Source organism: Bactrocera neohumeralis, unplaced genomic scaffold (assembly GCF_024586455.1).
Source record: "Bactrocera neohumeralis isolate Rockhampton unplaced genomic scaffold, APGP_CSIRO_Bneo_wtdbg2-racon-allhic-juicebox.fasta_v2 ctg584, whole genome shotgun sequence".
In the NCBI taxonomy this organism is placed as follows: Eukaryota; Metazoa; Arthropoda; class Insecta; order Diptera; family Tephritidae; genus Bactrocera; species Bactrocera neohumeralis.
The window spans coordinates 81,164-97,381 of NW_026092739.1; the positions used below are offsets into that span (position 1 = coordinate 81,164).

Below are 16,218 nucleotides of genomic sequence, written 5' to 3' on the forward strand. Positions count from 1 at the left end.
ACTCTGATGGGTGCTCTGTCAACCTTTCGGAATGGCTTTTCACTATCCCTAACCAGCACCACTATTCTTTCGCAAATAATATTATATTTGAGACGCTCCGTGTTCGATACCACCTCAAACATTTCGAGGGCTGTAATCATAGCGGCTCCCTGCAGCGATGACACTACATCTAGTAAAGTATTGTCGATCGACCTGCCTTTGACGTAGGCATGCTGAGCCCTGGGTTTACGCCTCGATATTCTGATCCTAACGTAAAGATACTTGAGTCTCTCCAACGTTTTCAACAGAAACGAGTTTTAGCTAATTGGTCTGAACTTCTTGGCACTGATGTGAGATACGTTGAGTTTGTGAGAAAAATATGTGAAATGTTCGAAGCTCGATTCTAGATGTATATGCATTATCAGTCAGGTCTACGTAATCGGTATGTACCCGAATTTATTTCAAACCAAGAACTGCCAACTCAAGAGGAATAACAGCAGCATGGTTGGAATTTTAGTGTGCTCAACCCAATCCACCAAAGGGAGACCCCACAATCTACGTCAACTACCGTGGGATAAGCCTCCTCAAATTCGCGTATAAGGTTCTATCGAGCGTATTGTGTGAAAGATTAAAGCCCACCGTCAACAAACTGATTAGGTATTATCAGTGTGGCTTTAGACCTGGCAAATCAACAACCGACCAGAGAATCACCATGCGACAAATCTTGGAAAAGACCCGTGAAAAGAAAATCGATACGCACCACCTCTTCAACGGTTTCAAAAATATTTTGACAGCACTAAAAAGAGCTGCCTTTATGCCACGATGTCTGAATTTGGTATCCCTGCAATATACGTATGTGTAAACCGACATTGAGCAACACCAAAAACTCCGTCAAGATCGGGAAGGACCTCACTGAGCCGTTCGAAACCAAAGGAGTTTTCAAGCAAATGGGTCTGGCAATGAACGAGGGTAAGACGAAATATCTCCTGTCATCCAACAAACAGACGCGACGGCACTCGCGACTTGGCTCTCACGTCACTGTTGACAGTCATAACTTTGAAGTTGTAGATAATTTCGTCTATCTTGGAACCAGCGTAAACACCACCAACAATGTCAGCCTGGAAATCCAACGCAGGATTGCTCTTGCCAACAGGTGCTACTTCGGACTGAGTAGGCAATTGAAAAGTAAAGTCCTCTCTCGACGAACAAAAACCAAACTCTATAAGTCACTCATTATTCCCGTTCTGATATATGGAGCAGAGTCATAGACAATGACAACATTTGATGGGTTGACGTTACGAGTTTTCCAGAGAAATGTTCTGCGAAAGATTTATGGTCCTTTACGCGTTAGCCACAGCGAATATTGCATTCGATATAACGATAAGCTATATGAGATATATGACGACATTGACATAGTTCAGCGAATTAAAAGACAGCGGCTACGCTGGCAAGGATATGTTGTCTGAATGGTCGAAAGCACTCCAGCTCTGACAATATTCGACACAGCACCCACCGGTGCAAGCAGAGGAAGAAGAAGACCTCCACTTTGTTGGAAAGACCAGGTGGAGAAGGAATTGGCGCCAAATAGCGAATTTAAAAACGACTGGCGCGCTGTTGTTAACTCGGCTATAACCGCGTAAACGGTGTTTACAACAATAAAGAAGAATTAAGTTATATCTGACACCTTGGGATCACAGCATTATGTTTCGCAGTTCAGAAAGTGGCTTTTTATTAAAGTAGTATGAAAAGCAAGTTGCAATTTAATGTCATCTATTTGTCTTGGTTTTTTGGTTTTAAATGTTTATTGCTGAGCAAATACTAACTTTTATCCTTTCTAACCCTAAAATCCAACTTTGCTACTAAAATATAAGTGCAGGGTATAGACTATGGTTTGGTAAAACAAGGTTCCCTGTTGATCTTATAAATTTCTTTTCTTTCTTTTCTGATCTTATAAATTTGCATTTCGCCCATTACAATCCAACTGTGGCGCTGCAAATACTACACCAACACCAAGAACTTTTACTAATGTCTTTTGCGGTTGTTTGCTTTGCCGATTTCATTAACCGCGCATTTCCCGAGTTTGTTTTGTTGTGCAACTTTCCCTCCGAGTTTCATTTCTTGGCCGCCACTTTGTTTGCATTTTAATTTTATTTTCCATCGCCACCGTATTGTTGTTGCCACATTTAAACGGTCACAGTTGGAGCTTGACTGTTTGTTTTTTTTTTTTTTTTTTTTGTTGTTAACTTGGTCTGCTGATTTGTTGCGTGTTCGCCGGCATTTGGAAAATAGCTGTAATCTCACAGAATAAAGAGCAGAGCAGCAAGTGGGGGAATGGAGGGGAAGGTGTGCCGCTTAGTGGTAACCGCCATTTTCGATTTGCTGAAATAATTACTACACTACGTTGCATTACTTCGTTTGGCGCTCTGTTTGCAATGATTTGCACTGATTGCACCGATTTCACAAGCGCAGCTGCAACTGTTGCTAGCGGCGACACAATTACCCACCAACCGAGAAATGTGTGCTCGCGGAAAACCCGTTTAACTGCGGTTCATGTCAACAGATTTCAATACACACCCTTTTGTTTTATCATTACAAACACACACATTCACTTCGATTGACATCACTTTTCCCCGCTTTGATTAGGTTGGTCACATTGAATTGACTTCCTTGTTAATAATTAAATTTACATAAAATCGACATGAAATCCAATTATTCTATAAAATTGTTTCATTAGCGTACTCTCGCGCATAGTTATTAAACGGAAATAGATATTCTTATTCTTAGAGCACGCGTATGCTTTCACTTTATGTTTGCTCCCTGCTACATCTCTTAATTTCTTGTCGGTGAGCTATTCCACTTCGAAATACTCTATCAAGCAGTCTCTATATTAAGTGAGTTCCCACTTTAAGACCATCATTCAATGTGATTTATTAGCATAAGCCCTTGATCTCAGAAATCCAGGAAATAAATTCCACGGAAATCAGGAAGTTATAAGGTTTACTAATACCCAACCATTACCCTCCTTCCGCCCAACCGACGCAGAAGGCGCATTTCGCAAACCAGCGAAATTAGCCGAGTCTTAAATTAACATTTCAACAGCCAAAATTAGGAACTATGTTAAAATATATGTCAAACACCTGCGATGGACTAGAGACTGACCCATTCATAAGTTTTACAAGAAATATTTTACCAAGCATCTCCCTACGACTAGCGAATGTAGAGGATTTATAAGTTTTAAACGGTTAGGGTAAGGGGGAAGATTTAACATGGAATCCCAGTGTAAATGATTTAAGGCAAAAAATAATTTTTTTTTTAAAAGACTCCAAATTCTCCGAATAGAAATGATAACTAGGGTTTCATATAACAGAAGCATTACTCAGTATAGGTCCTACCAAAGATGTTAAAAGAATTTTTGTAACATGCGGCTCTCTAAATTCTTTATACCAACGTTTAACCAAACCAAGAGCGCCTTTAGCTTTAAAACCATGGAAGATGCATGAAAATTAAAATTGAATTTGGGTCCATAGTTACTCCCAGTACTTTACGTCAACCACTCAGTGATTAAATCTTATCCAAAATTGTGAATAAGTTTGTAAATATCACTTCCTAATTACCCTAGTTTTTGTTCATAATTTTGAAACTCTTTATTTATCTTTCAAAGTCTATGCCGTTCCTCTCAAAATAGTCCACCTTGGCCCAAATAGACTTGTGCCAACTTTTTCTAATCCTCGAAACAGTTTTTAAGGTCAATTTCCGGAATAGCCTTCAATGCACGTAGCGATTCATGTTTAATGTCTTCATGACATGACTCAAAACGGTTTCCCCGGAGCGGACGTTTAAGTTTGCTGAATAGCCAGGACTGACATGGAGTTGTATATGCAGTACGCACGCACTCAAACATTTATTCCGCTTACGTCGTTATGTTTAATCAAGCATATTAACTGTTATCGGCTGCAACATATTTATTCCGGCAATTTGCATAACTGTATCCCTGTCAATCGGTACACGCTCCCACACAACCGGTATGTTCGATTAAACGATTTTTTTTCTAATCTAGATATACACGTTTACCCAAAACACAATTTTTTAAATATAAATATCACACATAAAGTCAAATGTGCTATCGACCGCAGAAGTTAGGAGCTGTTTCGGGCTTATCATGTAAAACAAACGAAGACGACGCCATGGAGCAAGCAACAACAATGAGAGTTGTTTCAAACACAAATATTTTATGTTTGCAGACATTAAAACCGCAAAAATATGCCGTTATCATGGATAAAAATATTCAAAACACCTGAGTTACACAAACATATGCACACACAGAGGCAGACACACATACTTTTATTTATAAATAAATTTAGATTTGGCTGAACTCACCTTAGACGCGGCAATTCACAGTAGACCCAGTCCGTGACTTCTTCCAGTCGCACCTCTCGGTGTGTGTTGGCCAAATCAGATTTATTGCCGGCGATAACAATGGGAATATCCTTTGGCAGCAGCAATTTATAACATAAAAAGGAAGAGAAAGTCAAAAAGTTAAATATATTCATAAGTTTATGTTGATGCATGTGAGTTTAGAGCTTTAAGAAGGTTTGGGCTTTAGTCTAGTAGTAAGTGAAATAGCAGTAAATAAAATCGACTAGTGATGGTCTGTCTTGGAATTTAGAGATAAATCGTTCGTTTGATTCGATTTGGAAAATCGTGCTTTTTATACTCTTCCAACGAGTTGCTTCAGAAACCCCAAAGGTGATTAGTGTTTTGTTCACATACTTAAATTATGGTTTCCAGCGGCTAATGGCAGTAACGACAACGATATAAAACCCGATTATATCGATGATATATGAGGTTCCATTGCCCGACCATGGAATTAACTCATGTTCAGAAGAACAACAAAGCGGCGGAGGCCGATGAAACATATTCAACCACGGCAAAAAGATGAAAGAGTTCGCATCAGATATTTGTAATCGAACCAATGCCACGCCCACAAAATTCCATTAATCGGCCAACTACGTGAGATTAAACATCGCATATAAGGTTCTATCGAGCGTATAGTGTGAAAGATTAAAGCCCACCGTCAACAAACTGATTGGACCTTATCAGTGTGGCTTCAGACCTGGCAAATCAACAACCGACCAGATATTCACCATGCGCCAAATCTTGGAAAAGACCCGTGAAAGGAGAATCGACACACACCTCTTCGTCGATTTCAATGCTGCTTTCGACAGCACGAAAAGGAGCTGCCTTTATGCCGCGATGTCTGAATTTGGTATCCTAATACGGCTGTGTAAGCTGACGTTGACCAACACCAAAAGCTCCGTCCTCCAAACGAGGTTTCAGACAAGACGACTCCCTATCGTGCGATTTCTTCAATCTGCTGCTGAAGAAAATAGTTCGAGCTGCAGAACTAAATAGAGAAGGTACCATCTTATATAAGAGTGTACAGCTGCTGGCGTATGCCGATGATATTGATATCCTAAACACCCGCGCCGTTAGTTTTGCTTTCTCCAGGCTGGACAAGGAAGCACAGAAAATGGGTCTGGCAGTGAATGAGGGTAAAACGAAATATCTCCTGTCATCAAACAAACAGTCGTCGCACTCGCGACTTGGCTCTCACGTCTATGTTGACAGTCATAACTTTGAAGTTGTAGATAATTTCGTCCATCTTGGAACCAGCGTAAACACCACCAACAATGTCAGTCTGGAAATCCACCGCAGGATTGCTCTTGCCAACAGGTGCTACTTGGGACTGAGTAGGCAATTGAAAAGTAAAGTCCTCTCTCGACGAACAAAAGCAATATCATAAGTCGCTCATAATTCCCGTCCTGCTATATGGTGCAGAGGCTTGGGCGATGACAGCAACCGATGAGTCGACGTTACGAGTTTTCGAGAGAAAAATTCTGCGAAAGATATATGGTCCTTTGAAAAGTATCGCATTCGATGGAACGATGAGCTGTACCAGATATACGACGACATTGACATAGTTCAGCGAATTAAAAGACAGCGGCTACGCTGGCTAGGTCATGTTGTCCGGATGGATGAAAACACTCCAGCTCTGAAAGTTTTCGACGCCGGGGGAAGCAGAGGAAGAGGAAGACCTCCACTCTGTTGGAAGGACCAAGTGGAGAACGACCTGGCTTCGCTTGGAATATCCAATTGGTGCCACGTAGCGAAAAGAAGAAACGACTGGCGCGCTGTTGTTATCTCGGCTATAATCGCGTAAGCGGTGTCTACGCCAATTAAGAAGAAGAAGAACCAGTTGCTACAGAGTATTATAGTTTTGTTCACCTAACGGTTGCTTGCATCGGCTAAAGAAATCGAGATAGATATACATTTACATATATACTTGTATACGTGAGGAAAATAAGGAGACTAGTGGAATACCGAGTGTCTAGCCCTCTGTCCGTCCGTCCGTGTAATTAACAACATGAGTTAGAAGATATCATAAAGAATTTTGCTATACATGTTCCTTGGCAAAAAGATAGAAAGAGTTCGTAGATGGGTGTAATCGAACCAATGCCACGCCCACAAAATTCCATTAATCGAAAACACGTAAATTTCCATACCCAGCGATAAATTAAGACATAAAACAGTAATTTGGCACAATGGACTGCATTAAGGAGGAGCATCTGTGGTTTGAGAATCATTAAAATGTGGGCACGGCCCTGACTTGTAATAAGTTTAATGGTTAGTATATATCTGCCAAAAGATTTAAGCCATACCACCAAAAGTTGGATAGCACCAGATTTCGACCTTTCTTACGATAGTGTGAAAAAGGTGAAATAGGATGAAAACCCCATCTATTACAGTGATCAAATTGAAAGGTGAATTTTGTCAATTTCATCTCCTTCAAAGTAATCCCCTCCCGCTGCAATACACTTATGCCAACGAATTTTCCAGTCATCATAGCACTTGGAAAAATTCTCCGTCGTGATGGCCATCAGAGCCTTCTTCGATTCAGCTTTTATATCCTCAATTGAGTCAAAACGGTTTCCTCAGAGTGGACATGGGAATTTTCGGAATAGCCAGAAGTTAAAACAGGCGAATGCGGTGGTTGCGGGAAGATATTCGTTGAAAATGTCGCGAAATGATCACGAATAACCAATGCAGTATGAGATGGTGCATTATCACACTTCTTTGTCCAATTAATTCAGACATATTAAAAATCGAAGAACTCACTCAAACGACGCGTATCTCAAATACAAATAAATATTTTAACGTGAAATTTGGAATAGAAATCACTAACAGTACTACCAACTTACAGAATTTTACCGATTCGAAAACACGCGAAGTATAAATTAAAAATTCACTTTTCAATTTGTTCACAGTAGTACTCCTTATAAAACGGAGTTCTAGATAGAGATATCTAGACATATTTTCAACATTTTTATATTATAGTGCGAAAATGTGCGAAATCTGACTACAACCACGTCAATTTTAAATTTCGTCTTATTATTTTCCTGGTTACCGTATATGTATGTTGACCTTAGTAGCTATAGTTGACTTTTGCTCGAAAATATTGGTTAATGTGGAAGATATACAAGTATAATTGAAATTCAGAGATAATCTTTCTAATCCTCACCAGATGTAGTATACTTATGTCAACGATTTTTCCATTCCCCGAAAGGCTTTCCTTAAGTACTATGGGATGGCCTTCAGCTCTTTCAGCGAATTTTGTTTTATCTCTGCGATTGACTGAAAACGAGTTCCGCGGTTCAGTTTGGAGAACGAGGAAAAATACAAGGAGTCAAATCTGGAGGATCTGGTGGTTAATCGATGATATTCATTGCGTTTTTTTGGTTTAAATTCGGTCACAATCGTGGCTTGATGCGATGGTGCCTTATTATCTTGTAAAATACATGAATTGTTTTCCACAATTCCGGCCGTTTTCGACGGATGTTCTCTGTTTATTGACGGCCTGTTCCTACGGAACAGACTCATGATGCACCAAGCCACGAATATGAAAAAGAAAAATGAGCATCAGTTTAATTTTTGAGTGGCTTTGTTGTGGTTTTTTGATTTCGGATCGTTTCTTTGTCTCTATTCCGATGATTGTTGACTTATTTGCATTTGAAACTTATAAATTCATGTGTCATCGGCAGTTATAAAGCTCTCCATGAATGATGGGTCAGAGATCGCAGGATCAGGCATGTCCAAAAAGACTTTTTTACGGTACTCTTTTTGAAAAATGTCAGCTTAATCGGAGCGAGTCGAGCAAGAACGCATTTCATAATCAAAATATCCACCAAAATCACTTGATTGGACCTGCGAGAGAACCAACTTAGCAAAATATATCTTTTCGAAATATTGTATCATTTACCCGGAGAATTTTGTTATAATTTCCGGGTAATTTTTTGTCACAAGATATATTGGCTAAGGTGCAGGTTTAATATAAAGTCTTACCAACACCTATGTGTATATAGGTAGTTCTTTCATGTTGCAAGCATATAAAATGTTCAGTTGCAAATTCTTATTCGGTTCATGTAAGTGGTGCACAAACATATTTTGAATTAACTATTTTTTATCCTTAATAACCAATTTCTAAAATAATTATGTTAAATTCGATTTGCAGTATATATAAATCCAATGATAAAAATTAAAATTTCTGAATAAATAAATATACATAGTATCTCTCAAAATTTAAACAAATACCGAATTAATTAACAAGAACACAAAAGATGTTGTCCGAACACGAGTAATTAAAATGTCTTCACTTATGAATTAGCACTAAGGTTCTTAGTATTGGCCTGCAGGTATAAAGCACTAAGAGTCTTCAAAGTTACGCCTTTAATAATTGAAACTATATAGTAGTAAGTCTTAAATATAAAAAAAATATATCCTCGGTGCTATGACTATAAAAACGGGAGCATCACGCCGGACAACTATTAGTATCTGTAAATCACTGCCATTGAATAGCCTACAACACCAAAAATATATGAAATAACAAACACGCATATCTCAGCATTCGAAAAGCTGCTGCCAACTCATCCCGGATCGCTCTGGTACACTATATTCCTACATCGCGTCGAAATGAAGCATGGCGGCGCTCCTTATTTAGAAAACTCTTTGCGATTAACCAAATCAAAATATCACGTAACAGACAAGTTGATTGCCCATATGAAACTAAAAATGTATCGACTAAAGTCTGATGAATACCTAATACTTAGACGGGAGCAATCGTTCCGCAACCGCTTGAAACGGGAAGTAACAATTGCAAACTCGCAACAGGAAAGGAAACTCTACTGTGATATCCGGGCACAACAGTCGCGGAAGGAGTTCGACGATCTGCAAGCGTACTGCAACCGATTGCTACAGAAAGTGCCAATTTTAAATATGCCGCTCGAGAAACGGAAAGCTATAAATGAATTATTTATGAAAACATTTTTTATATATAAGGAACTGGACCGACTGGATCTCGAATGCGAAAAGAAGGCAACGAAAGAAAATTTTAATTATTGACAAGTAGTGGTGCATACTCTGGACAAATGGCGAACACATTTAAACACAATAATGCATTCACAACAAAGGAAAAGACTCGTGCTGAACAAATGCCGAACCCTTCAAATGACGTAATTATCCTTTATGGAATTCCTAATCCAGCACTAGAGGAAAGAGTGTTCAGAAACATGAGAAATTCTGCTCGCTGGCCGCATATGCAGAAGGACGCAAATCAGAAAAGAATTTCACAATTAATGGAGTTGCCACCAAGGAATACAAACAAGTTGATGCCAAGAAATTTACGAAAAAAACTATTCCCACATGGACACTTCTGATGATCAAAAAAATTAACCGGCGAACAAAAAACTAAATAGAAAAAATAATAAATGAAGCCGCCTATAAACAAGAGAAAATATAAAATATATAATTACAATAAAAGTATATTCAAAATGTACTGAAAGTCTGCAGGTTTTAAGTTGACCACAAAATTTTTGATATATAGGTCAAACCACTTCAAATCCTTGAAAATTTCGAAAAATCACCGATTTGGAAAATTAGCAGTTCATTAGGAAGAAGACCGACGCATACCCCGTGATATAAATATTTCGCCAAATTCTTGGCTTATCCTTAATAGGAAACTTTTATGGAGGCCAAATATTGAGGAGTAATTAAGGAGCGGTTGCCTTATTTTGCTGTAGAGGAGCTTTAGGAAAAAGGTGGGAGTTTTACCAAAAGGTGGTGTTTTGAAACCATAGTCAAGCCAACAATATTCTATAGCGTGTTTGTCTGGCGGAGGGCGCTCACAAAGGCCACATTTGCTAAAAATATGGAACCATATGGAGATACCAAGAGTCTTCACGGATGGCTGTTTGCTAGGAGGGCATAACTTTTAATTTTCAAGCCTAATGAGATGTTTTTTTCTAATGCGGAGTATTAATTCAGGACTTCGGAGTTTTCAAATTAAAACTTCAAGGGTTAGAAAACAAAATTCAGAGGTTCACGGTTCTTCTATCGATAAATGAGATCGGGAAGTTGCTAGTGACTTTCCCAAGAAAATCGGTCAGATTTAGATACTCAGTTTAATTAGAAATGGAAAAAATGTATTATATGAAAGTAAAAAAAAAAGTTTAACCACACCTAGTTCAGAGAAAGTGACTACCCATCAACCACATAGCCACATAACTTAAAAAAAGATAAATTTAATTTCTATACCCCTCAAACTCTGTTCTGCAATTGTTTTTGAAAGCAATACACAAACAATAAAACTCACCTGATAGTCGGCGCGCTGCTCACGTATCTCCTGAAAACACTCTTTGACACATTGAAAACTCGACGCTGACGTAGACGCATAGACCAGCATGAAAGCATGGGCGGTGGCAATGGACAGGCGGCGCATAGCGGGAAATTGCATATCACCGGAAGTGTCTAAAATGTCAACCTGCCAACACAAAAAGATAATAAATTTGAATTTGCTTGAACATACTAACGGGAAGTTTAGTAATAATACATCTAAAAACAGATAAGCGTTCAAAATATAACACTTAATTTTTATTTAAATAATATTTCAGGTCGAACTAAAATATAGTAATTTGATGAGCAATTTTTTTTAGTATATTTAAACTCTCTTGTTCTCTCATGAAGGCCTTTTCGGAGAAGCACTTTTTAAAAAAATTGGTAAAAAACTAAAATAAAAATAAAAAATATATATTCAATGGAAACACGGCGAATGAGTGACCTCTAGTACTAGTGCATAACGATTTCATAAGAAATTTTTTTGTGTACATGGCGTATGAGTCGCCTTTGATGAACCCGAAAATGGATTTTGAAACTGTTACTGGCTTACTTTCATTGACATATTACCAACTTGGCATAAAAACCAGCATCTATATGGCGCGAAGTCTGAAATTTTCGCATATCTCAGATTAAATTCTTATGTGTGTATTCTAAAAAATATTTTCTGAATTTTAGATATTTTCGCTTCAAAGAGCGTAAATTTGTATTCCAGCGAAGAATATGCAATGCTGCAAAGTTTTACGAGGAATATATTTTAGAATATTTTAACTCCAATATTCTTACATAATGTACATTTCGTCCCCTTTTTCCTTAATATGTAGATAAATGGTTAAGTATTCAGCAGATTTATTGGCACATATTAACACAAATTTTTTTTTATATAAAATCTGTACGGAGCTTCGCTAGAAGTACAGAAAAACTAGAAAAAACATTTCCTTTGAGTGCAACGAAACTAGAATATAAGGTGCTTTCCAAAATAAAAAGGACTTTTTGAATCTAGCGCCCCTGGTGGTGCCATCTCGACTGGTCGACTAGTGCGTTAGAGTGTGCTATCTTTATCAATTGTCCAGTGAGAATTTCATGACATTTCATCCATTGGAAGTGAAGTTATTGCGTTTTAAGTGTCAGTATATTTGTGTTATCGGTGCGAAAATGAACTTCGAACAAAGAGCCAACATTAAGTTTTGTTTTAAAATTGGTAAAACTTTTACCGAAACGTTTCAATTGATGAAATAAGTTTATGGCGATGATTGCCCATTCCGTAGCAGAGTGCACGAATGGTTTCAACGTTTTCAAAGTGGTCGTGAGGACATAACTGACGTTCAACATGTGGGTTAATCAAAATCCGTGATCACCAAAACTTCCATCGATACTGTGCGTGAATTCATCAAAAATCAGCCCAAATCATCATTGAGATTATTGGAAATGGAATTGAACATTTCCAAAACATCGATTTATCGCACTTTGACCGAACATTTGGCTTTGCGAAAGGTATGTGCACGGTTTGTTCCGCACAAATTGACTGACGACCAAAAATTTCTCAGAATCCAACATTCGATCGACGCTTGTGACCGATTATTTGACCAAAAATCACATTTTAACCATTAACACTCCCCGTATTCACCTGATATAGCACCATGCGACTTCTTCCTTTTCGGAAAAATGCATTTACTCATGAAAGAAAGGCGTTATGCAGATGTAGAGGCCATTAAAAAGTATTGCTCCGGCATACTGGCGGCCATACCGTCCAACGAGCTAAAACACTCATTCGACATGCTTTTGGACCTTGCAAAAAGTTGTATTGAAGCAGAAGGATACTGTTTTGAATAAAATAAATTGATTTTGCCGAAAAAACCATTTGTTCTGTTTTTTTAAGTCCGGTTTTCTTTGGAAAGCACCTTGCAATCTTAAGAAATAAAAAATTTTCGATACAAAAAACTTGATTTTGATCATTCAGTTTGTATGGCAGTTCATTGCTATAGTGAACCGATCTGAACAATTTCTTCGGAGGTTGCATTATTGCCTTAGATAATAATTATTGTTAAGTTTCTTCATGATATCTCTTAAAATAAAAGAGTTTTCCATACACGGCCATGGTTTTGATCCTTCAGTTTGTATGTCAGCTATATGCTATATAAGTCCGATATCAACGGTTTCTACAAATAAGTAGTTTCTTGTGGAGGAAAAGACTTGCGCAAAATTTCAGATCGATATCTCAAGTTTAACAAGAAAAAACGTTAACTTCGGTTGCACCGAAGCTAAATACCCTTCACAGGTGCATTTCTCTTAGTAACTATGTGTTCAGTTTGTATGGAAGCTATATGCCTTTATCCTATGGTAATTCGTTCTGATAAATTTTTTTGGAGATTATGTTGTTACATTAAGCAGTAATCCACGTCAAATTTGGTGAAGATACCACGTCAAATGCGAAAGTTTTCCATACAAGCCCTTAACTCCGATCGTTCGGTTTGTATGGCAACTATATGCTATAGTGAGGCGATCTGAACAATTTCTTCTGATATTACATTATTTCTATAAACAATAACTCATACAAAATTTCGTGAAAATGTCTTATCAAATGTGAAAGTTTTCCATACAAGAACTTGATTCCGATCGTTCAGTTTATATGGCAGCTATATGTTATAGTTGTCCGATATCGGCCGTTCCGACAAATGAGCAGCTTCTTGAAGAGAAAATGACGTTTGCAAAGTTTCAAAACGATATCTTAAAAACTGAGTTACTTGTATCGTATACAGACAGATGGACAGACAGACAGACAGGCGGAGATGGATAAATCGACTCAGCTCGACATACTGATCATTTATATATATACTTTATAGGGTCTCCGACCCTTCCTTCTGGGTGTTGCAAACTTCGTGACAAACTTAATATACCCTGTTCAGGGTATACAAATTGGCATGTGAACGCGGCGGATAAGTAACTTTTGGAAGACTGCGTTGAACTTGCTATAATTCCTAACAATCAATAGCAAATTTTAACAAAAGCACTGGAATAATTAGTGTGCATTCTAATAATTCTTGATAATTAGATTTCTCGCACATCTGCTTCCACACAAACAACTGCACACAGTGATACCTGCAATTGATTTTATATTGAACATAATTATTTTAATATCTCAAAGAGTGTTGCAAATGCATTAGTTTCTTCGCTTGTCTTTTCGTTAACAGTGAGCAAGCAACATTGTGTGAAGGCATTTTATTGTATTTGCGTGCCTGGCCGAGACCTTGAAAACTCTGCAATTAATAACAATTACGCGTGCAACTAATTGCAATTATGCAACAATTTGTGATTTTAAATACTACAAAGGCATTGATTGCTGCCAACATTTCAAGCTGTTTATTTATTCCCACACAAACACACAAATATATATATCTTAAATGCAGGTGCAAGGTGAAAGTGTGCGTGTGTTTGTGGTCAGTATTGCAAATTTAAATTAATTGTAATGCTATTGTGCTACAGGTGTAAACGAATGTAATCCGAAAGACAATTGAAAAGAAAGCAATAACAATAGAACAATTTATCTGCCTTAAGGCAGTTCATGGCGTGTCTTAAGAAAGTGTTTATGAGAAATTTATAAGGGATTAAGACATTTTTCTACAAAGGCTTAATTTTAAGACTGCGTGGAGCACAACTCCAAATGTTTAATATTATGTATTTAATAATTGTAAATTTCTTTCCTAGATTTTTTTCTATCGATGAACAAAAAAAGTCGTTAACACCGCTGCGCTGAAGCTACAATGCCTTTCCGAGCTGCATATTTTAGTATAAAGGGGTATAAAAACATATTTATCTTGATTTATATAGCTGAGTAGTCAGTTTGTATAACAGTTATATGGTATATGCAGTTATCCGATCTAAACTTTTACGAGATTGTGGTGATATCTTAGATAATAATCTCTGCCAAATTTTGTAAAGATAACTTGTCAAATTAAAAAGTTTCCCATACAAAGACTTGAGTTTGATCGGACAGTTTGTATGACAGCTATGTGCTGTAGTAGTCTGATGTCGGCGGTTCCAACAAATGAAAAGCTACTTGGCAAAAGAAAGTGTGCACAATTTCTGTTTGTTATTCCAAAGACTGAGGAACTAGTTCGCGTATATATAGACAGACAGTTGTTTGCCTCAATTGGAGTTCTAATTTATATCAACCAATACAATTTATAATTTATAAAATTGTAGAACTTATTAAAAACACTGTTATTTTTGTGGAATAAAACTCTCCAGAAATCGGTTTGGGGTGCACTACTGAGTTCCAATTCCTTCTGGTCCTTACGACAGATCTAACATACATATTTCTTCTGAGTAACATACGACTTTTACAAAGAAATCGTAAGTTTAATCAATTACTTTAGAAATAGGAGGTATGCAAAGTTTGAAAGAAGACGTGATTGTTGCTACTGAAAAGTTCTACTTGCCGGCTATCAACCCGGGTCGTCTCAGGTTAGACTGATATAAAAGATGTAGATTGCTGCGAGAAAATTAGGTAAGAGAACGAGAGTAAAAATATTTCAATTCAGTTACCATCTCTTTTTCTACAAAATTCGAAAACGTTATACAAACCCACAGATTTAAATTAGATATTAAGATCGAGATTAACTAATTTCTAAATGGTACAGAGTATCACCTATGACAAAGAAGATATCCAGTAAAAAATTAAGTTTTCACGTTTCTAACAGCAGTAATAAATGATAAATATTTATTATATCCTCTGAAAACTCGTACTAAAGACTGACAGCTCAAAGTTAACGAATTACCGATTTATTTGTAAGAACAAGGGGCGGAATTGAGGAACACGACATTACGGTCACACAAAAGTTTTAAGAAGATACCTTCTTCAGAGAGATAATAACTACTGTGAAGACTCAAAAAATATATATATAGTTCTCGAACAAGTGTATATGTGATAAACATGACATGTTTACATGTTTGTGAAAATAAGCAAATTTACGACAAATTTTCATTTTATCATCGGTAGCAAAGTCAAACGGTCGACTCAATGTATCACAGATAGACATAATATTACATTAACTACAGCGCCCACGAAAGCTTTAAGTTCCTAGTTAATTGGATTAGAATGAAATTATCGCTCTTTACATTCGAAGTAATGGAGATATCTACTGAGATATATATACTCGTATTATTTTGGCAAAACTGTATGACACTTCATAGGTTTAATTTAAGATTTGGTGTACGCATATTCAAAGAATGTGTATCTAAGGACTTATATTCCCTAAAAAATGTCACCACAGATCAACACATAACCCCAACATGCCCTTAGGCTTTAAGTTTTGTTAATTCTTCGAAAAAGATGCCACAAGTCCGCGATAATTCGACGACCAGGAGCAAAGAGATATGTGACTAATGGCATTTTAGATTTTTGTGAATGTTACGAAAAATCTCAAAAAAAAATACTTGTGTATCTCTGTTATCCTTATTATTGATAGATATTCAGGGTTTGGTGCCTGATAGATTTAAGGAAGTCTGTGTTGG

General features: G+C 37.3%; 1 protein-coding gene across 6 annotated transcripts in view; it reads right to left on the bottom strand.

Annotated features, from left to right (window-relative positions):
• LOC126767379 (GTP-binding protein Di-Ras2-like) overlaps positions 1-16,218 on the bottom strand; it is a 146,704-nt gene that overhangs the window by 48,227 nt on the left and 82,259 nt on the right. For all 6 annotated transcript variants that reach the window (XR_007669080.1, XM_050484911.1, XM_050484910.1 and 3 more), the window contains exons 3-4: positions 10,685-10,852; positions 4,357-4,466 (exon numbers count right to left, since the gene is read on the bottom strand). Coding sequence is in view for 5 of the 6 variants with exons in the window: in XM_050484911.1 (XP_050340868.1) it covers positions 4,357-4,466; positions 10,685-10,852 (278 nt within the window). In the remaining variant the exon portion in view is untranslated. The remainder of the gene's footprint in view (positions 1-4,356; positions 4,467-10,684; positions 10,853-16,218) is intronic.